General features: G+C 43.5%; 2 protein-coding genes across 4 annotated transcripts in view; both read right to left on the reverse strand.

Moving 5' to 3' along the window:
• The window catches only part of LOC126394916 (dynein heavy chain-like), a 15128-nt gene extending 11828 nt beyond the window's left edge, over positions 1-3300 (reverse strand). Inside the window, exons 1-9 of the mRNA XM_050052058.1 lie at positions 3196-3300; positions 2415-2518; positions 1987-2034; positions 1867-1890; positions 1675-1722; positions 1411-1458; positions 1242-1265; positions 1002-1073; positions 534-605 (exon numbers count right to left, since the gene is read on the reverse strand). Coding sequence (XP_049908015.1) covers positions 534-605; positions 1002-1073; positions 1242-1265; positions 1411-1458; positions 1675-1722; positions 1867-1890; positions 1987-2034; positions 2415-2518; positions 3196-3300 — 545 coding nt within the window. The remainder of the gene's footprint in view (positions 1-533; positions 606-1001; positions 1074-1241; positions 1266-1410; positions 1459-1674; positions 1723-1866; positions 1891-1986; positions 2035-2414; positions 2519-3195) is intronic.
• A 6244-nt stretch (positions 3301-9544) lies between these two features.
• med27 (mediator complex subunit 27) lies at positions 9545-15726 on the reverse strand. 3 transcript variants are annotated; one of them, XM_050051780.1, is made up of 8 exons: positions 15495-15726; positions 14890-15034; positions 13473-13603; positions 12039-12132; positions 11438-11486; positions 11288-11329; positions 11129-11206; positions 9545-9770 (listed from the first exon to the last, which is right to left on the reverse strand). In XM_050051780.1, exons 1-8 carry the CDS (start codon positions 15695-15697, stop codon positions 9673-9675), a joined length of 840 nt encoding a protein of 279 aa, XP_049907737.1. In that variant the 5' UTR covers positions 15698-15726; the 3' UTR covers positions 9545-9672. The 3 variants fall into 3 exon arrangements, with proteins under 3 accessions (XP_049907737.1, XP_049907736.1, XP_049907738.1); XM_050051779.1 differs by having other exon boundaries at positions 11438-11545; XM_050051781.1 differs by lacking the exons at positions 9545-9770; positions 11129-11206; positions 11288-11329; positions 11438-11486 and adding an exon at positions 11562-11848 and having other exon boundaries at positions 11943-12132.
• Between the last annotated feature and the right edge of the window lie 967 nt (positions 15727-16693).

A 16693-nucleotide genomic window follows, 5' to 3' on the forward strand; every position in this document is an offset into this window, starting at 1 on the left:
CAGTGTACCTGAGCAGGTAGAGTACAGTGTACCTGAGCAAGTAGAGTACAGTATACCTGAGCAGGTAGAGGACAGTGTACCTGAGCAGGTAAAAGACAGTGTACCTGAGCAGGTAGAGTACAGAGTACCTGAGAAGGTAGAGTATAAAAATCACCTGAGCAGGTATAGTGCAGAGTACCTGAGCAGGTAGAGTACAGTGTAGCTGAGCAGGTAGAGGACAGAGTACCCTGAGCAGGTAGAGGACATGAGCAGGTAGAGGACAGAGTACCCTGAGCAGGTAGAGGACACAGTACATGAGCAGGTTGAGGACAAAATACCTGAGCGGGTAGAGGACAAAATACCTGAGCGGGTACAGTACAGCGTACCTGAGCAGGTAGAGTACAGAGTACCTGAGCAGGTAGAGGACAAAGTACCTGAGCAGGTAGAGTACAGAGTACCTGAGCGGGTAGAGTACAGAGTACCTGAGCAGGTAGAGGACAGCCTACCTGAGCAAGTAGAGTACAGAGTACCTGAGCAGGTAGAGTACAGTGTACCTGAGCAGGTAGAGGACAAAGTACCTGAGCAGGTTGAGGACAGTGTACCTGCTCAGGTAGAGTACAGGGTACCTGAGCAGGTAGAGTACAGAGTACCTGAGCAGGTAGAGGACAAATAAAGAACAGAGTACCTGAGCAGGTAGAGGAAAGAGTACCTGAGCAGGTAGAGGACAGAGTACCCTGAGCAGGTAGAGGACAGTGTACCTGAGCAGGTAGAGGACGGTGTACCTGCTCAGGTAGAGGACAGGGTACTTGAGCAGGTAGAGGACAGAGTACCTGAGCAGGTAGAGGACAGAGTTACTGAGCAGCTAGAGGACAGAGTACCTGAGCAAATAGAGGACAGAGTACCTGAGCAGGTACAGGACAGAGTACCTGAGCAGGTAGAGTACAGTGTACCTGAGCAGGTAGAGGACAGTGTACCTGAGCAGGTAGAGTACAGTGTAGCTGAACAGTTAGAGTACAGTGTACCTGAGCAGGTAGAGTACAGTGTACCTTAGCAGGTAGACGACAGTGTACCTGCTCAGGTAGAAGACAGGGTACCTGAGCAGGTAGAGTACAGTGTACTTGAGCAGGTAGAGTACAGGGTACCTGAGCAGGTAGAAGACAGTGTATCTGAGCAGTTAGAGTACAGAGTACCTGAGCAAGTAGAGTACAGCATACCTGAGCAGGTAGAGTCCAGAGTACCTGAGCAGGTAGAGGAAAGAGTACCTGAGCAGGTTGAGGACAGTGTACCTGCTCAGGTAGAGGACAGGGTACCTGAGCAGGTAGAGGACAGTGTACTTGAGCAGGTAGAGTACAGTGTACCTGAGCAGGTAGAGGACCAGTGTACTTGAGCAGGTAGAGTACAGTGTACCTGAGCAGGTAGAGGACAGAGTACCTGAGCAGGTTGAGGACAGTGTACCTGCTCAGGTAGAAGACAGGATACCTGAGCAGGTAGAGGACAGAGTACCTGAGCAGGTAGAGGACAGAGTACCTGAGCAGGTAGAGTACAGTGTACTTGAGCAGGTAGAGTACAGTGTACCTGAGCAGGTAGAGTACAGTGTACTTTAGCAGGTAGAGTACAGAGTACCTGAGCAGGTAGAGGACAGAGTACCTGAGCAAGTAGAGGACAGAGTACCTGAGCAGGTAGAGAACAGTGTACCTGAGCAGGTAGAGTACATTGTACTTGAGCAGGTAGAATACAGTGTACCTGAGCAGGTAGAGGACTGTGTACCTGAGCAGGTAGAGTACAGAGTACCTGAGCAGGTAGAGGACAGAGTACCTGAGCAGGTAGAGTACAGTGTACTTGAGCAGGCAGAGGACAGAGTACCTGAGCAGGTAGAGGACAGAGTACCTGAGCAGGTAGACGACAGGGTACCTGAGCAGGTAGAGGACAGAGTACCTGAGCAGGTAGAGGACAACGTACCTGAGCAGGTAGAGTACAGAGTACCTGAGCAGGTAGAGGACAGAGTACCTGAGCAGGTAGAGTACAGAGTACGTGAGCAGGTAGAGGTCAGAGTACCTGAGCAGGTAGAGGACAGTGTACCTGAGCAGGTAGAGGACAACGTACCTGAGCAGGTAGAGGACAGAGTACCTGAGCAGGTAGAGTACAGAGTACCTGAGCAGGTAGAGGACAGAGTACCTGAGCAGGTAGAGGACAGATAAAGGACAGAGTACCTGAGCAGGTAGAGGACAGATAAAAGACAGAGTTCCTGAGCAGACACACTGTTTTCATACGTAGTTACTGTAGAAATATTATTGAGGTGTTTACGAACCTGTCCATCAGTGTGTCCCCTGCTCGTCCTGTTAGGCAGTGAGACACCGTCAGATCAGATCGGATAAAACAAGATCTTCACAGGTGGGACATTTACAAAAACTCCTGACAGGTGATCTCTGTCTTACCTGTTGAGCTTCTTCTCCTGCTCGGCAGCCATCTTGTGCCCAACCTCCCTGTTCTCCTGACTCCGCCGCAGCCAATCAGCATGAAGCTCAGCAGGAGGACACAGCTGACATCATCATCATCATCACAACACGCAGAAAGACAGAATAATGAACTAAAGCTTCAGAGACTGTCGACATCGGAGGACTGAGACGTAACGTTGGTGATCTGAATCTACCAACAGGTTCTCTGAGTTCGCTCATGTTTTCTGTTTCCTCAGAGGACTATTTCATGGTGTTGTATCTGTATGTTGGGCTGGGACTATTTCATGGTGATTTCATGGTGTTGTATCTGTATGTTGGGCTGGGACTATTTCATGGTGTTGTATCTGTATGTTGGGGCTGGCACTATTTCATGGTGTATCTGTATGTTGGGCTGGGCCTATTTCATGGTGTTGTATCTGTATGTTGGGCTGGGACCATTTCATGGTGTATCTGTATGTTGGGGCGGGGACTAATTCATGGTGACGTATCTGTATGTTGGGGCTGGGACTATTTTATGGTGTATCTGTATGTTGGGCTGGGACTATTTTATGGTGTATCTGTATGTTGGGCTGGGACTATTTCATGGTGTTGTATCTGTATGTTGGGGCTGGGACTATTTTATGGTGTATCTGTATGTTGGGCTGGGACTATTTTATGGTGTATCTGTATGTTGGGCTGGGACTATTTCATGGTGTTGTATCTGTATGTTGGGCTGGGCCTATTTCATGATGATGTATCTGTATGTTGAGGTTTGGATTACCTGTATGCGCTGGTCTTCCGCAGGGACTAATTCCTGGACCTTCTCCAGGAAAGCCACTGTTGTGTCCAGCACTGTCACCATGTCAACACGTCCGCAGGGGATCATGGGTAACAGCTGTCGAAGTGTGCTGCAGCTCTGAGTGATGCGTTTCCTGTCAGAGATGAGTAAAAGTCATGTGAGGGGAAGCCCCGCCCCTTTCCGACAGCCTCCTGATCATGTGATCACATTAACAATATGCTCGTTCGAGATGAACTGCGCCTCGCCTGGACAGTGGACAAGATCAGGGGGCTGCAGCAGGAGGCGGTGACAAAGAGCTGCAGTCGAGTTGGACAGTTTCCTGACAGTTTCCAGCAGCCTTCAGTCTGTACAGGAAGTCACAGAGACACTTACATCCTGTCAACTTATTAAAATATCGTCAGACTTATATACAAGATTGTTCTCAGTCTCCAATTGTTTAAATTATGAGAGATTAATTTATTTGAATGTTTTACAGATGATCTGTAATTTATGTTCATGGTTCAACCAGGGGCGGCTGGCCAATAGAGGGCGATAGGGCACCGCCCCTCCTCGAGCCACAAAAGAAAAGAAAGATGATAATAAATGTATCATTATCATCATCATTATTGTCATATATAAACACAATATTAATTATTCTGATAATTTTCACTTAAAACAGCTCGTCCAGCCTCTGAATATCCAATCAGAGGCAGTATGAAGTCACGTTCTGGCCCTCTCGGGCGATATCAGCCTGGCTGGAAATCGCCCCGATTCACTCTCATAGACTTCCATGTAAAAAAAAATTTTTTCTAAATGCAGGCACTCCAATGCAATCTCTATGGGTTGCGGGAGGGCTCGCCCCAACGTGTTTTCGTCATACGTAAACCACCAAGTATCATTCACGTGCTCCACGGATGGTCCGATTTCCCATGTCGGGAAGTCGTTCTTACTTTATTGTGTGTTCATGAGTGTTTAGGTGGTAATGTGGAGACAACATGGACATTACAAAGAAGATGTGTTGTATTTTATCACTCAAAATGTTTATAAAAACATGTCGTCAACCGTTTCCACTGAAATATTGCTTTACGGTTGGAAACTCATTTTTCCGATTATTCCGACATCACATGAGGCAGCGCCACTGCGCAGCGGTCACATTCAAGATCAACATGACTAACGTTTCCAGCTGATCCAAGAGGCTTTTTACCATATAGGTTAAAAAGGAGCGACACATAGTGCGTCCAAATTCACACCTGTTCGTTCCTCTCTATGGATTTTCTCCGTGACCGTTAGCGAGAAGCCACTCATATCACATGAAACAGCGGAACTGCAGGTTTGTCGGACACTTGTCGGTAGTCCAATGTTTTCACAGCGAAAAAAAAATGATAAAGTTACACTAAAATTATGTATAACAAAGCTTTCATACAGCTCTGCACACACATTACTCTTGGATAGATTACTCGCGAATGCAGGGTCGCACCGAAATGCCACGCATATCACATGAAAGCGCAGGAGCAGAGCTTTCATGTGATACCACACACATCATTGTGCTGCCATCCCATCACGCTATAAGTATAGATCAATTGTCTACAAAATGAAAACCTGACGAATTTCATTACAATCCATTATACAGATCTTGTTATCAGTCACTTCATATAGTGAGGAAGATGCAAACATCTTCATATTGTCCAGTTGACACTCCATCAAACTTTGTATGACAAGACATATACATTGAGGGGAACATGTCCCCCCCCCCAGTATCCAAAATGTCGCCCCAATATATAACTGAAACTGAAAAACAACAACAAAAAATGTTCAGGTCAGGTCAAAGAGCAGTGATACTATGTGATGTGCATTGTATTAAGTTGTAGGGTATGCCTGCATTTATTTCTTTAATCAGAACACAAAATTAATTTCCACTTAGCTATAATAAAATGTTTTCTGATTAAGACTGACAATGACTCAGTGAATACCTTACTCAGTTTTATTTGATTAATGGTAAAACAGGTCTCTGTTTACATTCAAATGTATTTGTGTGGGAAAACTGATGAAAATTAGTCAGTTGATGACCACAGTGGATTGTTCAGTCATTGCAGAGCCAAATTAATTCAAATTTACCCATTGAACGGGTCACCTCAGCCATCATCACAACAATTGCCCCTGCTGAGAAATTTGGCAGGAGCCGCCACTGGGTTCAACCTCCATTTTACACGAACTCTCCTGTAAATCAACATCATACCAGTTTGACCTGTCGCCTCAACTACACAGGCGAAATACACTGTGTCTGACTGTAAGCTTCATATTTTATACAAGACAACAGCTTTCATTAAACATCAGTCAGAAAGTCAGAGCTTCACATCTATACGAATGTCAGTTTAAGAATCGTCACATCCCATTGACCACCAGTCGCTGTAATGTTAAATACTTCAATAATTAATTAAAACTGTCCCATGTTAAAATACAGTAGACTGTGTATTTTAATATTTAGCAATATTCAGTACACTGTAAAGTTTAATATTCAGTAACATTCAGTAGACTGTATAGTTTAATATTCAGTAGACTGTATAGTTTAATATTCAGTAGTTAATATTCAGTAGACTGTATAGTTTAATATTCAGTAGACTGTATAGTTTAATGTACAGTAGTTAATATACAGTAGACTGTATAGTATAGTTTAATGTACAGTAGTTAAAATACAGTAGACTTCATATTTTAATATTCAGTAGACTGTATAGTTTAATGTACAGTAGTTAATATATAGTAGATTGCATAGTTTAAAATTCAGTACACTGTATAGTTTAATGTACAGTAGACTGTATTGTTTAATGTACAGTACTTAATATACAGTAGACTGCATAGTTTAATATTCAGTAGACTGTATAGTTTAATGTACAGTAGTTAATAAACAGTAGACTGCATAGTTTAATATTCAGTAGACTGTATAGTTTAATGTACAGTAGTTAATATACAGTAGACTGCATAAATTAATATTCAGTAGACTATAGTTTAATGTACAGTAGTTAATATACAGTTAATATACAGTAGACTGCATAGTTTAAAATTCAGTAGACTGTATTGTTTAATATTCAGTAGACTGTATAGTTTAATGTACAGTAGACTGTATAGTTTAATATTCAGTAGACTGTATAGTTTAATACACTGTACACTGTATAGTTTAATGTACAGTAGACTGTATAGTTTAATATTCAATAGACTGTATAGTTTAATATTCAGTAGACTATTGTTTAATATTCAGTAGACTGTATAGTTTAATGTACAGTAGACTGTATAGTTTCATATTCAGTAGACTGTATAGTTTCATATTCAGTAGACTGTATAGTTTAATACACAGTAGACTGTATAGTTTAATGTACAGTAGACTGTATTGTTTAATATTCACTAGACTGTATAGTGTAATGTACCGTAGACTGTATAGTTTCATTTTCAGTAGACTGTATAGTTTAATACACTGTACACTGTATAGTTTAATGTACAGTCGACTGTATAGTTTAATATTCAGTAGACTGTATTGTTTAATATTCAGTAGACTGTATAGTTTAATGTACAGTAGACTGTATAGTTTCATATTCATTAGACTGTATTGTTTAATATTCAGTAGATTGTATAGTTTAATACACAGTAGACTCTGTATAATTTATGATGAATGTATTTTGTCTCTGACAACTAAACTTCACCATCAGTCACACCACATGTTTTCGGTTCACAGAATAAACCTTCAAATCAGACAAATTAAATTTAAATCTCTGAAATTCAACAAAAATTAAAAGTTTATCTAAAGTGTCATCTTGTTGAGTCGACATCTGAACCAATCAGTTGTTAGATCAGGTGAGAGCCAGGAGGTGAAGTCAGTGGAGAGCAGCTGCAGCGCCTGGCTCTAAAAACTGCAGCCGCCTTGCTCTCGCCATTTTATTGCCGTCCACTTTTGTAATACGTCAGAGCAAGTCCGGATGAAGTTGGACACCAAACTAACCAGCATGCATTGTGCGCTGATCTCCGGTGATCGAATCTGCGCAGGCCTGGCCCATCTTGAATGAGCCTCATGTCATGTGGTGGGAGGCAGGGCTTCTCCTTAGGTATAAGACTTTAATAAAATAACACTCCAGGAAATAGTCAGTACCTGCGGTGTCTCTCCAGTAAAACACAGCTGCTGCTGTTTTTCATCTTCATCTTTCTTTCCCTCAGACCTTCATCCTCCTCTTCATCAGGTGAGGCGGCAGTCAGCAGAGCGTCTGAGTCGATGGTGGACAGAATCTGACCTGCAGGACCGGAAACAGGACATGGACCAGGTCCAGTTCTGGTCTCTGTAAAGTGTTTCTGTCTGTCAGTTGACATCCTGCCGGTCCTGGGTCACAACCTGGATCAGAACCTGGAACCAGCAAACCCCAGGAGTACATCAGAACCTGCAGAACATAAGCTACATGATCTCAAAGGAAACAGACTCAGTATCTGACAATGACGTCAGTATAAATTAGTTTTTAACAGGTTACTGTTTGAAACATTTAAAGACATCGTTGTGACAGAATTACACACACACACACGTTTATAGACATGATCCTTTGTGTGTGTGTGTGTGTGTGTGTGTGTGTGCGCGTGTATTTGATATATGATGTTAAATGTGTGTCAGAGTACCTGAGTGAATTCGATCCTCCTGAGTCTGAGTTTGCTGCTGGTCTGAGCCTCACCTGTAGACGAGCCTCACCTGTCCTCCAGGTGGAAACACTCACTGACTTCAGGATGTCTCCTTGACAACAGAGGAAACTTCTTTAACCCTTTAATGACCAAATGTTTTCAGTGGAGATCTGAGGTCAGAAATAAAATCAGGAGTTAGTCACTGATACACAAATCAACAGGAAATCAGTCAATAATCAATTAAGTCTGATTGGATCATTTTAAATACTGAAGCTTTGGATGAACAGGAAGATTACTGATTAATTAAGAAATATACAGGATCAGGATCAGGTCCAGGATCAGATCCAGGATCAGGATCAGGATCAGGATAATCAATATAAATAAAGTTATTGATAATTGAAATCTGTCCTCCAGGATACACTGAACTGTCCAATCATGTCTGAGCAGGTCATCTGACTGCTGAAGGTCAAAGGTCATCAGGAATAAAAATAATAACAGTTTCATTTACATGATAATATTTTGTTTAAATTGTCAGTGCAGAGAGCTGATCAATAATTGATAAATGTTACGGATCAGTAACTAATAAAGCTTATTGAACAATAACTGATTAAGGTTACTGATCAATGCTGGTTATAAACTCAGTTAAATAAACTGATCAGGTGATTATTAAATATTGATATTCTAACAATCACAGCTTACCTTTAAAGCCTTGTCATAATTTGAATTTGGATGCTACAGTTAAAGCTTGACCTTGGTTAGTGGAGGGAGGCAAAATAATGGGCCTGACTCCGGACCCTTACTGACTCCAGCAGATAAACATAGATAACAAAACTTAAATATACTCAAGGGTGATTTATTTTTATCATGCGCCCCACCCCAAAAGAAAACACACACAAAAAAAAACGTTGAAAAAAACAAAAAGGTATTCGGCACAATGTCCCCTTTAATAATAATTGTCCTCATCCAAGTAAATCCCAGTGCAAAAGGAGAGTCCATTGTCCGATTGCTTAAAAATGAAAAACAGGCTCCAGGAAAAAACAATGCATTGCCAAAAATGAAAAATGTTGAGGAAAAAGAGGGATCACACTCACCAGGGTGGAATAAACAAAAACAATCTGGTCCTACTCAGAGGATGGGTCTGTTTCTTCCTGGTCCTCCACAGAAACACTCTCGAGGAAACACCAAAAACATGGGACGTAGAAAACTTCATCCAAGGCAGGCTGTCACCACCGCAACTCTGTTCCCCTTCCTCTTTCCCACACAAAATTAAAAAAGAACCCTCCCCAAACAATTCCCTGCTCTTTTACCTCCTCCCTGCCACGCCCCTTCACCTGGGTGCAAACACACCTGAACACAGTTAACTCCCAGGAGGAACAAGATTAGAGCAGGGGTGAGGGGAGGACACTGGAAGACACACAACAGATTATATTAGAAGGCTAATCTGTTGTTTTTTTTAAACCCTCGAGCAATCTGATGTAGCATGACTCTCCCCTCACCTTTGTGGCGGTGTCACAATGTCACATTACATGTTTCAGATTTTCTTTTTGCTTAAAATGAACTACAACTCCCAGTATGCGTCTCACCAACAAACAGCCAATCACAGAGCTCCAGTGCTTCAACTAAGTCGACGAATCAGATCAAACTTTGAATGAAATTTATTGAAATCTTTCTTCCTTGCAGACTGAAAACACAGATGACTGTAAAATCATACAAATTAAACTTTATTCAAACATCTTTGTACATACACAAGCAAACAAATATCAGAGTCCATCAACAGGTGAACAGGAAGTATTTATTTACATGCGACACGTGTCGTGAAACGCCTCGAGTGTCCTAAAGTCTCGCCATGTTGGAGGAAGTCCGTCCTGCAGGAAATGACCACAGCGCTGACACGGAGACTGGAACAGTTTGATGTAGCTCCGCAACCACGTCTGAGGACAGGAGGAGACAGACAGATGAGGAGACAGACAGGTGAAAAGACACACAGGTGGAGACAGACAGGTGGAGAGACAGAGGCAGGTGGAGAGACAGCCAGGTGGCGAGACAGAGACAGGTGGAGAGACAGACAGGTGGAGACACAGACGGGTGAGGAGGCAGACAGGTGAAGAGATAGACAGGTGAAGAGACAGCCAGGTGGAGACACAGACAGGTGAGGAGGCACAGACAGGTGAGGAGGCACAGACAGGTGGAGAGACAGACAGGTGAAAAGACAGCCAGGTGGAGACACAGACGGGTGAGGAGGCAGAGACAGGTGGAGACAGAGTCAGACAGACAGGTGGAGAGACAGACAGGTGGAGAGACAGACAGGTGAGGAGGCAGACAGGTGGAGACACAGACAGGTGAGGATGCAGAGACAGGTGGAGAGACAGCCAGGTGGAGACACAGACAGGTGAAGAGACAGACAGGTGGAGAGACAGACAGGTGGAGAGACAGACAGGTGGGGAGGCAGACAGGTGAAGAGACAGCCAGGTGGAGACACAGACAGGTGAGGAGGCACAGACAGGTGGAGAGACAGCCAGGTGGAGAGACAGCCAGGTGGAGACACAGACGGGTGAGGAGGCAGAGACAGGTGGAGACAGAGTCAGACAGACAGGTGGAGAGACAGACAGGTGGAGAGACAGACAGGTGAGGATGCAGAGACAGGTGGAGAGACAGCCAGGTGGAGACACAGACGGGTGAGGAGGCAGACAGGTGAAGAGACAGACAGGTGGAGAGACAGACAGGTGGAGAGACAGACAGGTGGGGAGGCAGACAGGTGAAGAGACAGCCAGGTGGAGACACAGACAGGTGAGGAGGCACAGACAGGTGGAGAGACAGACAGGTGAAGAGACAGCCAGGTGGAGAGACAGACAGGTGGAGACACAGACGGGTGAGGAGGTAGAGACAGGTGAAGAGACAGACAGGTGGAGACACAGACAGGTGAGGAGGCAGAGACAGGTGGAGAGGCAGACAGGTGGAGAGGCAGAGACAGGTGGAGACAGAGACAGACAGACAGGTGAAGAAACAGCCAGGTGGAGAGACAGCCAGGTGGAGAGACAGACAGGTGGAGAGACAGCCAGGTGGAGAGACAGAAGGGTGAGGAGACAGATAGATGGAGAGACAGACAGGTGAGGAGCCACAGACAAGTGGAGACAGAGACAGGTGGAGAAACAGACAGGTGAGGAGACAGAGACAGGTGAGGAGACAGAGACAGGTGGAGAGACAGAGACAGGTGGAGAGACAGACAGGTGAGGAGACAGACAAGTGGAGACACAGACAGGTGGAGAGACAGACAGTGATGGTGTCTCACCATGAATGATCGAACCACGACATCGGGCATCTGGGGCAGCTGGTAGTGCAGCAGGGCGGTGGTGGCGTGGTCTGTTACCTAGCAACAACACAACCAATCAGAGTTTTGCACACTGAGCTCAGGTGTGAAGGAGCTCAGGTAAGGACAGGTGAGTCTTACCTTCTGGAACACCTGGTACTGAGACTTGGTCCAGATGTCCAGCTGATGAGGACAGACAGGTTAGAGAGGGGACAGAAAAACAGACAGGTTAGAGTTGAGACAGTCAGACAGGTATCAGGGGTCACCTGTCAGGTGAGTTTGACCTCCTACCTTTCCGTCCTCGTTGTAAATATTCTCGTTGTATCCTCGAACAACCGTCCTGTCAATGAACAACGAACGCATCACAACGATTGCCTTCAACACCTTCCCCAGGGTCACCTGAGAGGGACGTATGTCAGAGAGACACCTGTTACCTGGTCTGAATACACCTATTACCTGGTCTGATCACACACCTGTTACCTGGTCTGATCACACACACCTGTTACCTGGTCTGAACACATACACCTGTTACCTGGTCTGAACACACACCTGTTACCTGGTCTGAACACACACCTGTTACCTGGTCTGAACACATACACCTGTTACCTGGTCTGAACACATACACCTGTTACCTGGTCTGAACACACACCTGTTACCTGGTCTGAACACACACCTGTTACCTGGTCTGAACACACCTGTTATCTGGTCTGAACACAAACCTGTTACCTGGTCTGAACACACACCTGTTACCTGGTCTGAACACACACCTGTTACCTGGTCTGAACACACCTGTTACCTGGTCTGAACACACACCTGTTACCTGGTCTGAACACACACCTGTTACCTGGTCTGAACACACCTGTACAGTGTGTGTTGTCGTGTGTTTTATTACCAGCAGCACAGCCGACGTCCCGTTGGGTCTGAACAGCTCGATGGTCATATCAGGAAACATCCGGCCGATCCGAGAGATAACATCATCCACATACCTGTCCACAGAGAAACAGGATGTGATGTGACAGAGGTGATGTCATGGGGGGTCATCAGGTGAGTAAACCATCGGTGGAACAGTGACGATTCAGTGCATCGGGTCGGTGAAGATGTTTCAGCGGTATGTAGTAAAACTTTAACTTCACCTGTACGTCACAAACATTTCAGTAGGAATCTGTGATTCTTTAATATTTGTTCGTACTAACCAAACGTCGTAGACCAGCCTCAGAGCGTGCAATGATGGGCCGGCTCTCTCAGAAAATGTTAAGACACTTTTTTACTAAATGAAAAACATATTCAAACTGAACTTATTTAAACAGACTGTAATATTTAAAATTATTATTTATTTACTAATTTACTGATGTTTGAACCCATGTCATCATTACTGTGACATTAAAATATTCAAATATAAGGAGTGAGTTTTCCAGTCGGAGCTGACTCCTCCCACTGAACTATAATGATGGTACTGTACTGCTAGGGTCCTAAGGACAGAGGGATGTCGTATGCTGTAAAGCCCTGTGAGGCTAATTGTGATTTGTGATATTATCAATAAAATTGATTGATTGATTGATTGTAGTCACTGTAGTAACTGTAGTTACTATAGTAGTTACTGTAGTAACTGTAGTTACTGTAGTACTCACTGAGGAGGAGCTGTAGTTACTGTAGTACTCACTGAGGGGGAGCTGTAGTTACTGTAGTAAGTGCAGTACTCACTGAGGAGGAGCTGTAGTTACTGTAGTACTCACTGAGGGGGAGCTGTAGTTACTGTAGTTCCTGTAGTACTCACTGAGGAGAAGCTGTAGTTTCTGTAGTACTCACTGTACTCACTGAGGAGAAGCTGTAGTTTCTGTAGTACTCACTGAGGGGGAGCTGTAGTTACTGTAGTTACTGTAGTACTCACTGAGGAGAAGCTGTAGTTACTGTAGTACTCACTGAGGGGGAGCTGTAGTTACTGTAGTACTCACTGAGGGGGAGCTGTAGTTACTGTAGTTACTGTAGTACTCACTGAGGGGGAGCTGTAGTTACTGTAGTACTCACTGAGGAGAGGCTGTAGTTCCTGCAGTACTCACTGAGGGGGAGCTGTAGTTACTGTAGTTCCTGTAGTACTCACTGAGGAGAAGCTGTAGTTACTGTAGTTCCTGTAGTACTCACTGAGGGGGAGCTGTAGTTACTGTAGTACTCACTGAGGGGGAGCTGTAGTTACTGTAGTACTCACTGAGGAGGTGCTGTAGTTACTGTAGTTCCTGTAGTACTCACTGAGGAGGTGCTGTAGTTACTGTAGTTACTGTAGTACTCACTGAGAAGGAGCTGTAGTTACTGTAGTTACTGTAGTACTCACTGAGGAGGAAGTACCAGAGTACTGGGTTGGACTTTGGGTCGTCTCTTGGCTGAAGCTCCCATCTGATTGGCCGATCGTTTGAGTGACTGTTGATTTAACAAACTGGAAGCCAAACCGGCATGGTACTGCAACTACACACAGATACACACACAGATTCACAATCATCGTCATGGTAACAACACATAAGCTAAATTCACACATTGTAAAGTTATTCGTTAACGAACCGGAGATCATCTTCCAGACAGGAAGTGACATCATACTCTGTCACAATAACACCAAACTGTGACTTTCCTCAGAAAAAAATGTATACACATTCATCAGGTTAATCAATCAATCAATCAATCAATTTTATTTATAAAGCCCAATAATACAAATCACAGTTTGCCTCACAGGGCTTCACAGCATACGACATCCCTCTGTCCTTATGACCCTCACAGCTGATTAGGAAAAACAAACATTAACATTAATGTAAGTCTTACTAACGTAATCGTTGTGATGTCATCAGAACAACTGACTCATGTTAACATTAACTTTCACGTGATAAAAACTTAACATTGACGTCACTTCATCAGAACGAATGAATCATGTTAATGTTTTTTTAACGTGATGAAAACTTAACGTTAACGTCACATCATCAGAATTAATTAACCATGTAAGCGTTATTTTTAACATGATGAAAACTTAACATTAATATTGTCACATCATCAGAACGAATGAACCATGTTAACGTGATGAAAACTTTGCGTTAACGTCATGTCGTCAGAATTAATGAACCATGTTAACGTTATCTTTGATGTGATGAAAAGTTAACATTAGCGTTGTCAGGTCATCAGAACGATTGAATCAGATTAACGTTATCTTTAACATGATGAAAACGTAATGTTAATATTGTCACATCATCAGAACGAATGAACCATGTTAACGTTATCTCTCTCTTTTTTTTTTAAGATACTTTTCCGGGCATTTTAGCCTTTAATTGACAGGACAGGTGAGTGTAAAAGGGGGAGAGAGAGAGAGGGAGTGACATGCAGCAAAGGGCCACGGGCTGGATTCGAACCCGGGCCGCTGCGGCAACAGCCTTGTACATGGGGCGCCTGCTCTATCCATTAACCCACCAACGCCCCAACGTAAACGTGATGAAAACTTAATGTTAACATTGTCACGTCATCAGAATGACTGATCCATGTTAGCATTATCTTTAACATGATGAAAAATTTATGTTAACGTTGTCACGTCATCAGCACGAATGAATCACAGCTGGAGACCAGATGATCGATCAGGATCAATAACAGGTCGATAAACACTGATTAGTGTATTTCCTGTGTCTGACACTGATGATGTCTGGCTCCTCCCACAGACACCTGTACCTGAGCATCACCTGTGAGGAGCTAACGTGTTAGCCTGTTAGCATACTCACCTTGTTAGACCACTTGTAGGCCTGCAGCAGCTGAGAGTATAGAGGGGTTTTATCCTGGACCGGATCCAGACTGAGCAGACCGCTGTTATGGAGGGGATGAGACTCTGAGGGACGTCCCACCAGACCGCTGAGACGCTCCAACTCACTGAGACACAGAGACAGAGATAGAGACAGACACACAGAAAGTGAGACAGGTTATTTATCAGAGCTGTGATGTGAATCAGTCACACAGCTGACAAACAGCAACACTCCCACTTCTTGTTTTTACCCAAGGAAACTGTAACAGAGGTATCTGTTTCTATATCTATAGTTATAGATGTAGAAACAGATACATACAAACATACAACATATACATTTCATACATGACGTTTAACATATTTAACATTAAGGTCTATATAATTTAAAATCAGTAGGATATTTGACTGTAATCTGCAGCTGCTGCTGTGTGTCCTTAAATAGAGTAAAATCTGACTGGGCTTTGGTGTGACTATGACCCTGAGTTTAAAACATTATAATTAAAACCACTTCATATCAGATTGTAGTCTGCAGCCGCGGTGCAGTTATACTGACTAAAACCTGAATGAGGTTTGGTGTGTGGGACTCACTTGAGGTCTCTGTTCACCGCCTGCAGGTTGTCCTGGAACTCGGCTATAAACTGCTTCTCCCGGCCCTCCAGGGTCTCCCGGTTCTTCATGCCGTCCTTCAGGGACTCGAACACTCGGCTCACGCTGGAGCGGAGCGCCTGGATGCCGCTGATGGCGTGAGAGAAGGCGTCCAGATTCACCCCGACATTCACCACGTCCGCCATCTTTGCTGCTTCTTCTCTGTCTGCTGCTGGCGCTCAGTGATGACGTCACGGAGCCGTTTTTTTTGTTTGTTTGTTTGTTTTTTAATTTTCACAATGTTTTATTTGCAAATATGAGGTTTAACAAACACATGACAGAAAATCATTGAACACTGAACAGACCAGGGGTAATAGAGTTCATTGCCAGACCTTTCAAAACTCAAATTAAATGCACAGTCTTTAACAGATTGAGAGTCTTTGCAGCTTTGTTGTTGTTAACACATTCAAGTGCCATACTGCTGGAGTTCAACAATGAAACGACGAAAACAGGGTTTAGAGCCAGACCATTTTGATTTGTGTATATCAAACTTTCCAAGAATAATTAGAAGTTGTATTATGTAGGCAGTGTTGCTCTCCATCCTACTGGAAATAAAATATAGCATCACATCAAACACAGTAAGATTCACAGTAGTGTTCATTTTCTCATTTACAAAGTCTTGCATATCATTCCAAAACTTCTTTGAATGGTGACAATGATAAAACAGATGAAATATTGTTTCTTTGTCAACATTACAGAAAGTACAAGAATAGTCTATGTTTAACTTAAATCTCTCCAAGACCTCCTTAGCGGGATAAATTCGGTGTAACACTTTGTAAGATACTTCTTTCACTTTATTACTAATGCAATATTTATTTAAAACACTAAAGGCTTTTTTCCACTGTAAACTGCTCATGATAGACGACCAGAAGAATTTCGCTGCAGGGGCTACAGTGTAGTTCAATGCGTTTCTAATGTGTCTGTCAGGAATTGCATTGAAGATAACAGCATATTCTTTAGGTGTGATTGTTATCTTGAATTTCTGAATAAATTCTGAATCTGACACTAACACACCATTCTTAACTGGCATACCAGCAAAATTCCATTGTCATACCATGAGCGATAAAACAGGGATTTTCTTTTGTGTAGAATATCCTTGTTATTCCAAATATAGTACAGATGAGGACTGCAGGTGTGCTTAT

Source organism: Epinephelus moara, chromosome 8, assembly GCF_006386435.1.
Source record: "Epinephelus moara isolate mb chromosome 8, YSFRI_EMoa_1.0, whole genome shotgun sequence".
Classification (NCBI taxonomy): Eukaryota; Metazoa; Chordata; class Actinopteri; order Perciformes; family Serranidae; genus Epinephelus; species Epinephelus moara.